Raw genomic sequence first — 14,285 nt, 5'->3', positions numbered from 1 at the left:
CCCAAAGTGCTGGGATTACAGGCATGAGCCACCATGCCCCGCCAACTTTACCAATATTCTTTACTAAGATATATATCTTTCAGAAGTCAAGTTATATGGAACATGGATCTACTAAAATAGTTTTTGTAATAAGTTTTTTTTTTTTTTTCCTGGTCTGGAGATGGCCACAGGACATTTGACTTGGTAGTTAATAAGTGTTAGGTGTTTCATACTTTCATGCTTTTTTTTTATTTTTTTGAGTTGGAGCCTCACTCTGTTTCCCAGGCTGGAGTGCAGTGGCACGATCCCGGCTCACTGCAACCTCTGACTCCCAGGTTCAAGCAATTCTCCTGCCTCAGCCACCTGAGTAGCTGGGATTATAGGTACACACTACCACATCTGGCTAGGTTTTGTATTTTTAGTAGAGATGGGGTTTTACCATGTTGGCTGGGCTGGTGTTAAACCTTTGATCTCAAGTAATCCACCCACCTCGGCCTCCCAAAATGCTGGGATTACAGGTGTGAGCTACCGCACCCAGCCTACAATAAGTATTTTAAATAAGGAAATGAATCTGAATGTCTGCAAAGGGTTACAGAAGCAGAGATGTAATATTTTTCATTTTTAAAATTAGGATACCAGAATCTCTTGATTTAATTAAAAATATTATACTTCCAAAGACATTAGTGATAACATAAATTAAAATCCTTTGTAGTAAGTTGAAAATCAAGGTTGGAGGAAATATATTTATATTTCTAAAATAGAAAAATGTTTAGCTAGAAATAAAATTATGCTGATCAATCTTTAGCTCTCTATTTAAACCCAGTAGTTTATTCAGAAGTGGCTCCCTTCGCTTGAAATGATAGTTCTTGAAATTGTTGCAAATCACTTGGAAATGACAGCGGGAATGAAAGAGAAATCGATCAAGTGTGGCTCTCACTGGAATGCATGAATTTTCAGAGGAACTGAAAGTTGTGAAAGAGAAGCACAAAAAAATGTTTTCATTGAGCAAGCAAAGTGTCTGTCTACCCTCTCTTTAGATTTGTAGTTTTTTATTCAAGTCTTCCCTTACTCACCTTTTTGTGTCAAAAACATTAAAGATTAATGCTGTGTTAGATATTGGTTTGGGGCCTTGTAATATGTTAATTCAATAAAATGTGTGTGTATTATACATCTGTGTATTAGTCTGTCCTCACGCTGCTAATAAAGACATGCCTGAGACTGGGTCATTTATAAAGAAAAAGAGGTTTAATGGACTCACAGTGCCACAGGGACGGGGAGGCCTCACAACCATGGTGGAAGGTGAAGGAGGGGTAAAGGCACATCTTACATGGTGGCAGGCAAGAGAGTGTGTGCAGGGGAACTGCCCTTTATAAAACCATCAGATCTCCTGAGACATTCACTTTCATGAGAACAGCATGGGAAAAACCCACCCCCATGATTTAATTTCCTCCCACCAGGTCCCTCCCATGACACAGGGGGATTATAGGAGCTACAATTCAAGTTGAGATTTGTGTGGGGACAGAGCCAAACCATATCAATCTGTATATATATTTATATGTAGGATACATGTACATATGTGGACATATAGACATACATGCACATACGCATCTACTCAAAAGAGTTTAAATGCAATAATGGTTGTGTTGTAGCACTAAACTTTGCCATCTTAACCAGCTGATTCCCTATCAAGTCTTATATTCCATCTTGTCTGGACTGTGCCAATATTAAGAAGCAGTAGATAATAACTTACATTTCTTAGATGCCTTAGTTTGACTTTATTTCCCATATTAAAAGCATGAGGTCTGTGAAGCAACTCAGACAAGGACTCAGAGAACTTCACCTGTTGTGAGTATTCAGGTCTTTTGTTTTTTCAAAGCAAGACTAGATAAAGGAACAGTGACCCTCTGCCTCGGTGGTTCTCAAAGTGTGGCCCATGGAAGCCTGGCAACTTAGACCTTTTTAAGGGACCCCGTGAAGTCAAAACTGTTTGTAATGCTAGGATGTTTTTTGCCTATTTCACTAATGGTGCAAAAGCCATGGTTAGTAAGGCACCTTCACATTACTTAAGATAGAGGCACCCGACTGTGCTGAAGGGATTGTGTTCTTCACTGGTAATACTTGCAATTAAAAAACCAGGTTCACTTACTGTCCTTATTGAGGCAGTAAAAATTATTGTTTTAATAACTCTCAACCTTTGACTACATGTTTTATTAATACACTATGTGATCAAATGGAAAGAATACATAAAGCACTTCTGCTGCATTCCAAAGTACAATGGTTGTCTCAAGAGAAAGCTCTTGTGTAATGGAGTTGAAAATAGAATGAGCTACTTTATCACATCATACTACTTTTACTTGAATAAAACAACTGATTATTAAGACTTGAGTATGTGGCATATATATCCTCAAAATGAATGAAGTGATCCTGACACTTCAAGGAGAACAACTAAAGTATTTGTTGACGGCAATAAAATTCAAACTTTCAAGTGATAATTAGGATTTTGGAAAACTTGTGATCACCACCATGAGCTTGACAGCTTCCTAATACTTAAACATTTTTCTGATGATAGCAGTGGTGATATTAATGAATGTGGTTTTTAAATATTATTACTAAAATAAGTCTTAATATTTTATTACGATGAAATGTGTCAACATTTGGAAGATCTGGATAACTCAGTGATCCAATGTTTTCCAAATTACCAATGCATGATGTTACAAAATCATGCATGTGTTACAAAATCATGCATGTGTAAAAAGATCCATTCAAAGTACAAGATAGACTAAATAAATTTAGTTTGTTTTTTTTTTTTGAGATGGAGTCTCACTCTGTCACCAGGCTGGAGTGCAGTGGCATGATCTCGGCTCAGTGCAACCTCTGCCTCCTGGGTTCAAGCGATTCTCCTGCCTCCGCCTCCCAAGTAGCTGGAATTACAAGTGCATGCCAACACGCCCAGCTAATTCTCGTATTTTCAGTAGAGTTGGGGTTTCACCATGTTGGCCAGGATGGCCTTGATCTCCTGACCTCGTGATCCACCAACCTTGGCCTCCCAAAGTGCTGGGATTACAGGTGAGCCACTGAGCCTGGCCACTAATTAATTTTAATACAATGAGATTTAAAAAGTTGTTTGATATAGTTTCCAGTTTCCATATTGCAACTAAGTTAGTCAAGGTTTAGTATAGTATCAAAAATAAATATATACAATGATATAAAAAGGATACTCCTCCCTTTTCCAACCACATGTCTTTGTGAGGCCATGTTTGGTCCATACATTTCAGACAGAACAACATATCATACCACAATAGATTGAAATTTCAGACAAAACAACATATCATAATAGATTGCAGAAGCAGATATGTCTTCTATTCAGCTGTCTTTTATATTAAGCTAGGCATTAAAGGGATTTGCAAAAATTTAGAACAATTTCATTGGTCTACTAATTTTGTTTTGGAAAATATGGTTATTTTTCATGATGATATATGTTGATGAATGAGTTTACTTTTTAATAAATTACATATATTTTTAGTTTATTGGTTTTTCACTTCTAGGTATGGCAAATATGTATAGGTATAACCCATGTAAACACTTTGGGGTTCTCCTCATTGTTGTAGAGCATGAGGGGTTCCTGAGACCAAAAAGTTAAGAGAGCCACTGCTCTATATTGGTGCATTTTATTTCTGAAATTGTTGCTCACTTTTATAAATAAGTCCAATTTCCTCTATGATGTAAAGAAACTTATGGAGGAGACAACAACCAAATCTATCAAGGAACAACAGACTATAACACAGGTGGTTTGCTAATTATCCCTGCCACTGCAGCTGATTAGGGTCACCCCAAATCTGAGTTGGATGAGCATTGCTTCATGAATAAACATCAGAATTTATTCAACAGACAGTTGTTCATAGCTTCTTGTTTTTCCAGCAGTTTGGCAAGTAATGGGGATGCAAAATAGAGTAAGACAGTAGCTTCTGAAGTGGAACTTGGAAGTCAAGATGAGTTTATGCCATCTGTTACTGCCACTGAGACAACTGTGACTATCAAACATTTGGGGCAGTGGGACTGTAATAATTTACTGAGAAAAAAAAGAGGCCATAAAGTGTCAGGAAAATGGAAGTTCGGACTAGTCTGAAATTTTAGTCACACTCGAAATATACAAAGTAATGTATTGAGCTTGTGCAGCACGTGTTTTAAGGAGACACATAGGCAGAACATGTAGATTCTACCCTCAAGAAACTTGTAGCCTAATGGTGGTAACAGAAAGGAATTAAGAAAAGTTGTGTTTCAGTAAAATGAGGAAATTATATTCTGCATAGATGTCAAGTAGGTAGGTCAGAGAGGAGAACATCGCCAGGCTGTTGAAATTTTCAACGTTGTGTTAACAGATTCAAAAAGAAGACAAATTATTGTTTAAGAAAAACTCACAATGCAGCAAGACAGAATAGATAACATTGTAATTGTTGCCAAAGCTGTAATCAAAGAAGAGGCTTTGCTTTTATCTGGGATGTTTATTGTCTATCTAGCTCTTAATTCAGTATTAGGGAAGGAAGGTGAAATTTTTTTGGTCCTCCTTGGTCACCCTTATTCCTTGCCATAAAACAAAGAAAGAATATTTATCCTCACAGTAGCAGGATGTTTGCCATAAGATAAAGAAAGAATATTTCTCCTCACAGTAGCAGGATAATTAACCTCAAGTCCTGGGTCACACCAAAGGCAGTGAGAATGAGTAAGAAAGGAGGAGGCAGATCAAGAAAAGAATGTGCCTCTTTTTCCCTTTTCCCAGAGCCTTGGGTGCACCCTATTCATTCATCTTCTGTCATTTGGTTAGAGATAGGAGTCTCCAGAGTAAACTGTTGTCTCAGAGGAGAAAATTAGGATAAGTTTGGGGTTCACAGTGAAATGTGAAAAGTACAGGAAACAGAGAAAAAAATCAAGATACAAGCATGGAGACAAAAAGGAAACAAGGAAGAAAAATCGAGGCCTCCTCAACCCACTACCATCAATAAGACCTTTCTTCTTAAAACACAAGGACCACGTTGAAACACTGTTTTCCTTTCCCATGGAACAAGCAAAATGCTTTATAAATAGGGCTCAGTAAAGAATTAACACAAATGAATGCTAAAATTACACTTAAAAATAGTTTAAAGCAAAAAAAAAATAGCTTAAAGCAATAACCCAAGATGGTAAGATAAATAGCAAAAACATTTCAAGGGATGAGCTCTAGTCTTTCTGGCATCTCATGTTCTGTTTAAGAGAAATGAGGGTCCAGGAAATAACTGGGACTTGGCAAGTGGCTGGCCGTGTTCTTTCTGTCCCACCTGGAGCACAAAGGGAACCTTGTTATGGGACATGTGGGTCTCCTTATTTCCTCAACTGGTGGTTTTATTCAGTGGCTCATCAAAACATTGATGTGTCTTGACAGCTCTTGAACTAATTCAGACCTCTGCTGTGAGGAGTTGGAGCCACATTTGGTAACAATGCAGTATGTTGTACTTGCAGATAAATTAATTTACAAGTAATCTCTCCTTTCTCAGAAACATGATTCCCGTGACAGAATTCCGGCAGTTCTCTGAGCAGCAGCCTGCCTTCCGAGTGCTGAAGCCATGGTGGGATGTGTTTACCGATTACCTCTCGGTAGCCATGCTCATGATCGGCGTGTTCGGATGTACTTTACAGGTAGGTGCCTAGATCCCTGGCAAAATGGGGGCTAGAGCAAGACACAAGTCAATGAAACCTCTTTAGAGAGCTGGCTGTGTGATTTTTAACCATGTAAGTATCAGTCACTGTTCTCTGTAGATGTGTCTGTAATTATAGCAGAGAGCCTGAAACACCTGTTTACTGGGCTGTCCTAATAAAGTAAACACGGTACTTGAAAGATTTCAATGAGCCCAAAGAGCAATTGACTATAGTCAAGTAATGTCTGATGTCACTAACATCAAAGGGGGCCCCTTATCTTTCCAAACTGGCTTCACAGTGAAATGTAGCATATATCCAGCACCATTGATATTGCCAAAGTGGAACTTTTTGCTTTTCTTCATCCTTTACCCTTACCCCAATAAGATTTTCTGAAAGAACTAACATTATGATGAGATATCATTATTTTACTGAATGTTTAGTTCTGAATTTAAAAAGAACCCAATAAAAATTTATATAGATGCCATCTATGTATGTATTGAATCCAGGTATTTTTTACATAGCTGCTATGTTCCAGGTACCATACTTTGAGGACGTGGATACATATAAGTAGTTCATTTCTAGGGGAGAAATAAATAAACTAGCAATCAAAATAACTTGTGTTATACTATGGTAGAGGTGTCCGTAAGGCACTAAGGGAATGCTGAAGAGAAACTCTCACTTTGGTTTGGGAATAAGAGAAAAGGTGGTGGTTGAATTAAAACTTGGAGAACCAGCTGAAGTTAGTCAAGAACCTCTCCTTAGCTGAAAGTAAGAGGACACCAAGAGGAGAAAAGAAAGCTCTGAGTCATGGATAGGAGAAAGAACATGACATCTTTGGGAAACTGTCAGCAGGACCGGCACATATGGGGTGTGGATATGAGAGCTGAAGCCATGCTTGCAAGCGGAATCACCCAGGGAGAATGTGATGAGGAAGGCAGTGTCAGTAGTAACGTTAAAGAGTAAATGGAGAAGAAAGTGGGGCCCTTGAAGAAGACTGAGAAGAGGCAGCCATAAGCACAGATGAAAACCAGGAGAGAGGCATAGGTCAGAAGCCAAAGGAAGCCATGGACAATGATGGCAGCCAACACAACTAACTCAGGGGCTAAGAAGGGAAGGTAGCAACTGCATCATTAGAAATCTTAGGTCAGTGGCTGGAAAAGTGGATGGAAATCAACGTATTATAGAAGCTATGGGGTAGATGTAATTTTTCAGGTAGATCAGCTGGAAAAGGAGGTATAGGGAGAAAGAGAAATCACTGGAAGTGGTACAGAGTGAAAATAAAGGACTTTTAAAAGTTGGTCTTAAAAATAGTAACACATACTGCTTCCTATGTGTCAGGAACTCTCTTGAACACTTTACGTGTATTTTAACAAATGTCATCCTCATGACAACTCGAAGATATAGGTTCTATTACTATCCTCAGAAGTGAGACATCTGAGGCACAGAGAGGTTAAGGATCCTCCCAAGGTGAAGTACTGAAGCCTTTATTCAGTCCTGGTGATTTGGTTCCAAAGTTCCTGCTCTTAGTCCCTCACACCATGCTGTCTTTTATTTGGTCACTGAAAATATCTTGCCCCCTCCCCTCCAACAAGGGTGCCAGTGAGATGTTATTGTCTAAAAAAGGGGGCATAAATTCATTCATAAAGAAAATAGTTGTTGAAGAACCTACTGTGTATCAGGCACTGTTCTACTAAGAATTATCAATGAAGGAGAAAAAAGACAAAAATCCCAGCTTTATGGACTTTAAATTCTATGGGGAAAATAAGCAAAATAAGCAAAATCAATTAGTAAATATGTTAGCAGATAAAGACAATGGGAAAAAATAAAGCATGCAAAGACGGTAGAAGGTTACTACAGGTAAGATAGAAGCTGCAATCTTCAAATAGGATGGCCTGGGAAGGCCTCACTGAAAAGGTGACTTTTGGCCAAGGAATTAAAAGAGGTCCAGGAGCAGGCCAGGCAGATGTCCTGGAAGGAGGCTTCCAGGCAGAGGGAACAGCAAGAGCAAGAGGCACATAGTGAAAGGAAGGCACAGGACCCTTCCTTTTCTGCAGAAGAGTTGGATTTTATGATGTTCTCACGTTCTCAGTTTTCTAGTTCTGTTTCCCTGGAGACCCGATAAAGGTCAAATGTTAACTGTGTTACTAGGCAACATTATGGCATAAATGACCACTCATTGGTCAACTGTATCTGGGCTGGAAGAATGATAAATGCCTGGTAGGAAGCTGTATCATTGGACTTCTGTGACTATGGTGAAACTTGTGATTCCGCATGCTCCTTGACACATCAAAGATTGATCTATTGAGTTACAGGAGATATTGGTTCCTTTGAGGCACAAGGCTTTTAAGCCGGGGTAAGTTCTGAACCTACCTAAAGCGGATTTCTTTTCCTTGCACTGGAGATGATATGGGGAGGAGAGGCTTGGGGAGGACAGCAGTGTGGACAGCTACATGGACAGTTGTGAAGATTTTCCTAAAGGGGGAAAGGCTGATGTTGCCTTGCTGGTGACTCTAATCTGTGTATTTCTAAAGTGATTCTGGTGCCAAATGAAGTTTATGGTAATCTTGTAAGTCTGAATGTTAAGGTGAACCTAGAAAGTCCCCTGGTGATGTTACAGGCCTGAAGCAGGATTACCTCTATAATGTTGAGGAAAAGCCACGAGGCCAGTGTACCAGAGAAATGTGAGTCAGGGAAAGAGCAGTAAAAGGTGAGACCTGAGATGCAATGGGTGCCAGATCACGTAGGACCTTCTAGGCCACTGGAGGGCTTCGCTTTGTTCTGAATGAGTTAGAACATGTTTGGAGGAATAATGAGCAGAGGATTAGCATAATTTGTGTTTTAACAAGACTACTACAGCTGTTGAGAATACACTGTAGGGGGTGAGGATGGAAGTGAGGGTGGTGTTTGGAAGGCTAGTGCAATAATCCAGGCAAGAAATGAATTAAATGGTTTGAGTAGGGTGAAGGCAGGTGTTCTGCATGTATTTTGAAGGAAAACCCACCAAGATTTGCTGAAAGATTAAATGTGAAATACAAGAGAAAAAGAGAAATCAGCTGGGCGTGGTGGCTCACGACTGTAATCCCAACACTTTGGGAGACCGAGGTGGGTGGATCACCTGGGGTCAGGAGTTCGAAACCAGCCTGGCCAACATGGTGAAACCCCATCTCTACTAACAATGCAAAAATTAGCCAGGCATGTTGTCATTGCACCTGTAATCCCAGCTACTCGGAGACTGGGGCAGGAGAATCGCCTGAACCTGGGAGGCAGAGGTTGCAGTGAGCCAAGATTGCACCATTGCACTCCAGCCTGGGTGACAAAGCAAGACTCCGTCTCAAAAAAAAAAAAAAAAGAAAAGAAAAGAAATCAAGGATGACTAAGATTTTTAGACCTCGGCAACTAGAAAAGTTTGTTTTTAAACATGTTAAGTTTGTGATATATGTTAAACATCAACATGGAGATATTAAGTAATCTGTTGGATGTAAAACCCAGGAGTTTGGGGTTAGTGATGGCCAATTTCCTGAGGAAGGAGGTGAAGATCCAGGATCTAGGAGGAAGGATTACCCTTGATTTGGGTGAAGGAGGCATCTTCCACCAGAATGGGAATGATAGCTACAGATGCATTTTTATTTGGTAGGGAGACAGAAAGATGGGAGTCTGTGCCTTATGGCTTGTTGTTTCTCTGTGATGGAGAAAACAACATTTACTGAGAGACTGTGAGGGTGAGGGATGTAGCAGGAATTAGCAACAAGGAAGGTAGAAGAGCAGGGGTCTCGAGGAGAAGGTTAGATTTGGGGTGGCTAGTTTGGGAAATAGTAGAGGGAGGTGACATAGATTAGCAGGAGCACTCTCAACCTGTCTTCATTACTGTGCCATGGCTCACAGTGCTGCTGCAGGATCTGCCTAACAAGCACAGGGAATTGTTTCGCTTGTTTACATATTCCATGGCAATGCGAAGTGCAGAAAAGAGAAAGGACACAGAAAATCTTTTAGAATAAGTAGTTAACTTGCAATGAAATTAATGAAAAGAGTGTACTTATGAAAATGTCTATAATGAGCATCATTTAGGAGATGTGCCTGCAGTAAGTTCAGGAGGGGATTCAAGCACAAGCTAAACCTCTTTTCCTGTGTGCTGGTCAGAATCATCTTCCTGCAGCACAACCCCACAGTGTCTCTCTACAGTCCAGAAGCCTTTTGGGCTCCCCACGGACCAGCCTTCTCAGCACCACCACTGTTATGACCCACAATTGGTGGCTCCTGCTCGGATAGGTTAACTAACTGAGGCCTTTCACACATAGGCCTCTTTCATCTCTTCAGCCGTTAAAGAGAAATCTGATGCCAGTTGACTGGGTACAGGAAGTATTGTCTGAGATGACAGGGTTCTGAGAAAAAATGAGATGCCAAAAGAAATTTTGCATCAGAATATGAAGGCTACAGGGCACAGAATTCATATGGGGTGGTCTACTCAATTCAACAAACAATCCTGTGCATCAGCAATGTATCAGACACTGTGCGGGGTGCTAGATGCTAAATGAAAAACAGCACAGCCCATGCCTTCAGATTGCTAATAGTCTGAAGACCATAGAAACACATAAACAGTGTCTTCCAATGTGTAAGTGCCTTAATGGTGCCTCAAGAGCATCAAATATCATCTCAGTCACTGGAAGTTAGGGACTCAAGGAGAAGATAATTGAGTGAAGTCTCAAAGAATGAGTATACAAAACCAAAATATATATTTTAATAAGAAGAATGAAGGGGAGAACTCAGTATTAACGGAGTATTTAGTGTGATCATTTTACAAAGCCCTCATGGATTGGCACAGTGACTGGAGGGCCCAGATGGCATTTTTTGGAGAGGGTGGAATTAGGGATATTAAACATCCTGCAATTGGTGGGACATTCCCACACAACAGAATTGTTTTATCCAGAATGCTAAAAGCACATGCATGGAGTAACGCTGGCAGGAGAACCTGTGCTAGAATCTATGTACTTTATTTAGTTCCCCGAACAGACCTGTGAAAGTAGATTAGTCCCATTTTTCAGATGAGAATTCCAAAGTATAGAAGGTTAGATAACTTGTCCCAAAGGCAAGAGGGATGCAGCTGAGATTCCAATCTTAGGCTGATTCTCCAGGTGTATGTTACCCCTGTGCACACTGCTATCAAATATTATGGAACCATCACAATTGCACAGATTATGAGGGCAAGGTTTGGCTTATAAAACAGGATTTTCAGTGTAAAAGCAAGTACAAAATGATAAAAAGAGAAAATAGTTACAAAAAGTATCAATTTTATGAATTACAAATTAAAATTTTAAGGGACATTCACTATATACCTGCCATTTAAAAAGAAAAATTTGCAATCTATAGTAAGCATTAACAAAACAAGAAAGAATTCATGTTATAAATTATTAAAGTAAAACTACCTAGGATCCATATAACAAATTAAAGTAATGTCCCGTAGGGGAAGAATTTAAGCTCTTATTTTAGCTGTGCTATGATAATCCACTAAAAATGGCTTAATAACTGATAACTTTATAAACAATGGATTTTCTGTGAAGCTCAAGTTCCTTTCTCATTCCCAAAGTGATGTTAAAATTGTTAAAATATATTTTTATGCCTTGATTTTCCCCTTGTAAAATGAAAGCACAATCATTCTTTCTGATCTTATTTACAAAGCAAGTTAACTCCTAGATTGGAATACATGAAAAGGCAAAATCTAAGGTGGAGTTAGAAGAACACTCTTTGATGACAAAATAGTAATCCAACAGCTTTTAGAGTAACTATTTTGTAAGTTACTTTTTTCATGTCAAGTTAACAGTTGATACCTGTTTACTCCTAAAAGATTGTATTCATATAGGTTTAACACTACTCAGCTTGGAAAATACTGGGGAATTAAGATTATTATCTATCAAGGGAGTGTTGATTCTTTCTTGCCTTTATGTAAAAGGATTAGAACCAGCCCTCTTGCCTTACTTGTCTGACAAATATTTATTCATTTCTGAGCAAGTAGCTCTATTCAAGGCTGCCATGGAATAAGAGTATGTATAAAGAGCATTCCTTAGATTACATCAATCTACCTAAGAACAAATATAAACTCACTGTAAGCCAGGAGAATGTAGAAGTATATGTGTCTGTCCTATTCCTGTACAGTCATACACCCTCAAGGACCAATAGTGTAAACGCCCAACTTTGTGCTATAAACAACACTATTCGAAAACTCAGCACATTCAACAAAATAGACCAGATCCTGAGAGGTCAACACATTGCTTCCTGGAAAAATAAGATTGCTTTAGATCTCTGCTCAGTGACTCCGGGTTATCTTATTATGACCAAATCCAAAACAGCCCATGGGCAGACCGTTACCAAATATAGAATTAGCAGTTAGAAACCAGAAACAGGAACTGGAAGATGCAAGCCCCCTGGAAGCCCTAGGGGACCTGCCTTGTGATTGTTACATAGAAAAGACATTTCCTGCTTTCTGAATTTGGAAGGGAGAAAAAAGAATTATTTCAATGACGAAGCCACCTACAAAAAAATCCTGCAAGATTTAACCCAATCACTAGGAGCAAAGTGGCCAGCAGGGTCACACTATCAAAAAGGTTAGGACATGTGCGTTTGTTGGTTAGAGCTGATCCCCACTTTGATTTTTAGGGCATACTGAAATTAATTTCTACTTCTCTGATTTAGAGCCATCAATGTCAGCTCCATGACAAATGACCTTTAGGTGAGAATGCTCACAGGCAGTTCACTGGAAAGTACAGGCAATCAGAATTATTGATTCCAGAATGATTTCAGAAGACTTCATTTTGTTAATGTGCCCTGAATTCTTGCTTCTACTCCCCCCATGCAGTCATCTGCTGTATATCGTCTGGGATTTCTAGTAGATCTTTTTCTTTTGCCAAATCTGAATTTTATAGATAGAAGCCCAGAAATTCTTACTTAGAATCAGTAATACTGATTACATCAGAATACTGGTGAAACCACAGATAGAAGTGAAGGCTTAAAATCAATACCTCATCTCAGATATGTTCCTTTTATTTTATTTTATTTTATTTTATTTGAGACAGAGTCTCACTCTGTCACCCAGGCTGGAGTGCAGTGGCACAGTCTCGGCTCATTGCAACCTCTGCCTCCCAGATTCAAGCAATTCTCATACCTCAGCCACCTGAGTAGCTGGGTTTACTGGCATGCACCACCACACCCAGCTAATTTTTGTATTTTTAGTGGAGACAGAATTTCACGATGTTGGCCAGGCTAGTCTCAAACTCCTGGCCTAGAGTGATCCACCCACCTCAGCCTTCCAAAATGCTGGGATTACAGGCGTGAGCCACTGCACCGGCCCAGTTGTATAGTTTCCATGTACCCACCTTACATCTCCATTCTACTAGGGTCTTTGGGGAATATGAAACAAAAATTATTTAGATGGTGAAAATAATTGTAAAGAGCAACCTTTGTCATCTCTGTGGGGATGGTGGTGAATGCTGTGAAAGAAACACTATTTCAAAACCTCTGTTACATCTAGCATCAAAAATATGCCTTGGTTGGGACCTCCTTTTTATGGTAGTTTATTTGAACTGACACTTTTGGTCTTCCCTAGAATTTTACTTCTTATCTATCACCTTGACAATTTTACGTGGACTGAATTCCTGGCCACAAGAATAACATAGGAGTGAGTGCCTTTCACTTCATTGTCTTGGGTTTAAGATAGTTCATGAATCTAAATGCTCTTCTTAGATTATCTGATACCATCCAATGCCAGTCAATGAATGGGGAACGTTTCCGGTTTTCTCACAATTAGGGATTGTTATGATCTTGTTGCCTATTGATTGTTTAATAATACATCTTTTTCACCAAGTAAGAAAGCACTGACAGAATATGAGGCTTTTTTCCTATGTGAAGCAGATATCTACTATATATTTAGCCTCTGTTGTTGATCCTGTGTGTGAATCATTCAAAACTTCTGTTTAAAGGCCTATGTTAAATAAGTGCACTATGACATGGAGGCAGGTGGCCTTGTGTTTCTAATCAGGGCCTTTGACTTGGAGATTTTCCCCAGTCCTCTGATCATATCAGCAAACAGATCTACTGTACCACTTACTACCCTTACTTTTTTCCTCTCAAAGTCTTCTCTCTCCCATTCCACTGAGAGCACTGGTGGCATTCTGAACCACTCAGCAATATAGGGACCCTGTGGTGAGGATTAGGCTAACATTGGGACTACATTTTAATTGTAGGTAAGTTTCTATGTTATATCTGGAGTCTCCTGTTTAATATAAATGGTGAATGCTGCTGCTTCTATGCTACCGATTTCCTTCGTAAAATGCTGCATTTTTTATGCCTATTTTACAATTCCTATTGTTTTGGAATAGCAAGTTTTCATACAGTGAAAAAACCTTAATCTTTAACATGATTTTGTGTCCACTTCTAAAAATATGAACTCAGATACTCCCAACTGGAAAGATACATACCAACTAAAGGATTTAACAAAAAAACAAGAAGATGGCCGAATAAGAATAGCTCCAGTCTCCAGCTCCCAGTGCGAGCGACACAGAAGACAGGTGATTTCTGCATTTTCAACTGAGGTACTGGGTTCATCTCACTAGGGAGTGCCGGACAATCGGTGCTGGTCAGCTGCTGCA

At 39.4% G+C, this 14,285-nt stretch overlaps 1 protein-coding gene across 1 annotated transcript in view; it reads left to right on the top strand.

Annotated features, from left to right (window-relative positions):
- Nucleotides 1–5,511: 5,511 nt before the first annotated feature.
- Nucleotides 5,512–14,285, top strand: part of LRRC8C (leucine rich repeat containing 8 family, member C) — a 48,303-nt gene continuing 39,529 nt past the window's right edge. The window contains exon 1 of the mRNA XM_011956047.1: nucleotides 5,512–5,649. Within this exon, the coding sequence (XP_011811437.1) occupies nucleotides 5,512–5,649 (138 nt within the window). The remainder of the gene's footprint in view (nucleotides 5,650–14,285) is intronic.

The sequence above is a fragment of the Colobus angolensis genome, unplaced genomic scaffold (assembly GCF_000951035.1).
Source record: "Colobus angolensis palliatus isolate OR3802 unplaced genomic scaffold, Cang.pa_1.0 Scaffold41, whole genome shotgun sequence".
Taxonomy (NCBI): domain Eukaryota; kingdom Metazoa; phylum Chordata; class Mammalia; order Primates; family Cercopithecidae; genus Colobus; species Colobus angolensis.
This window is presented reverse-complemented; position numbering and strand designations above follow the sequence as displayed.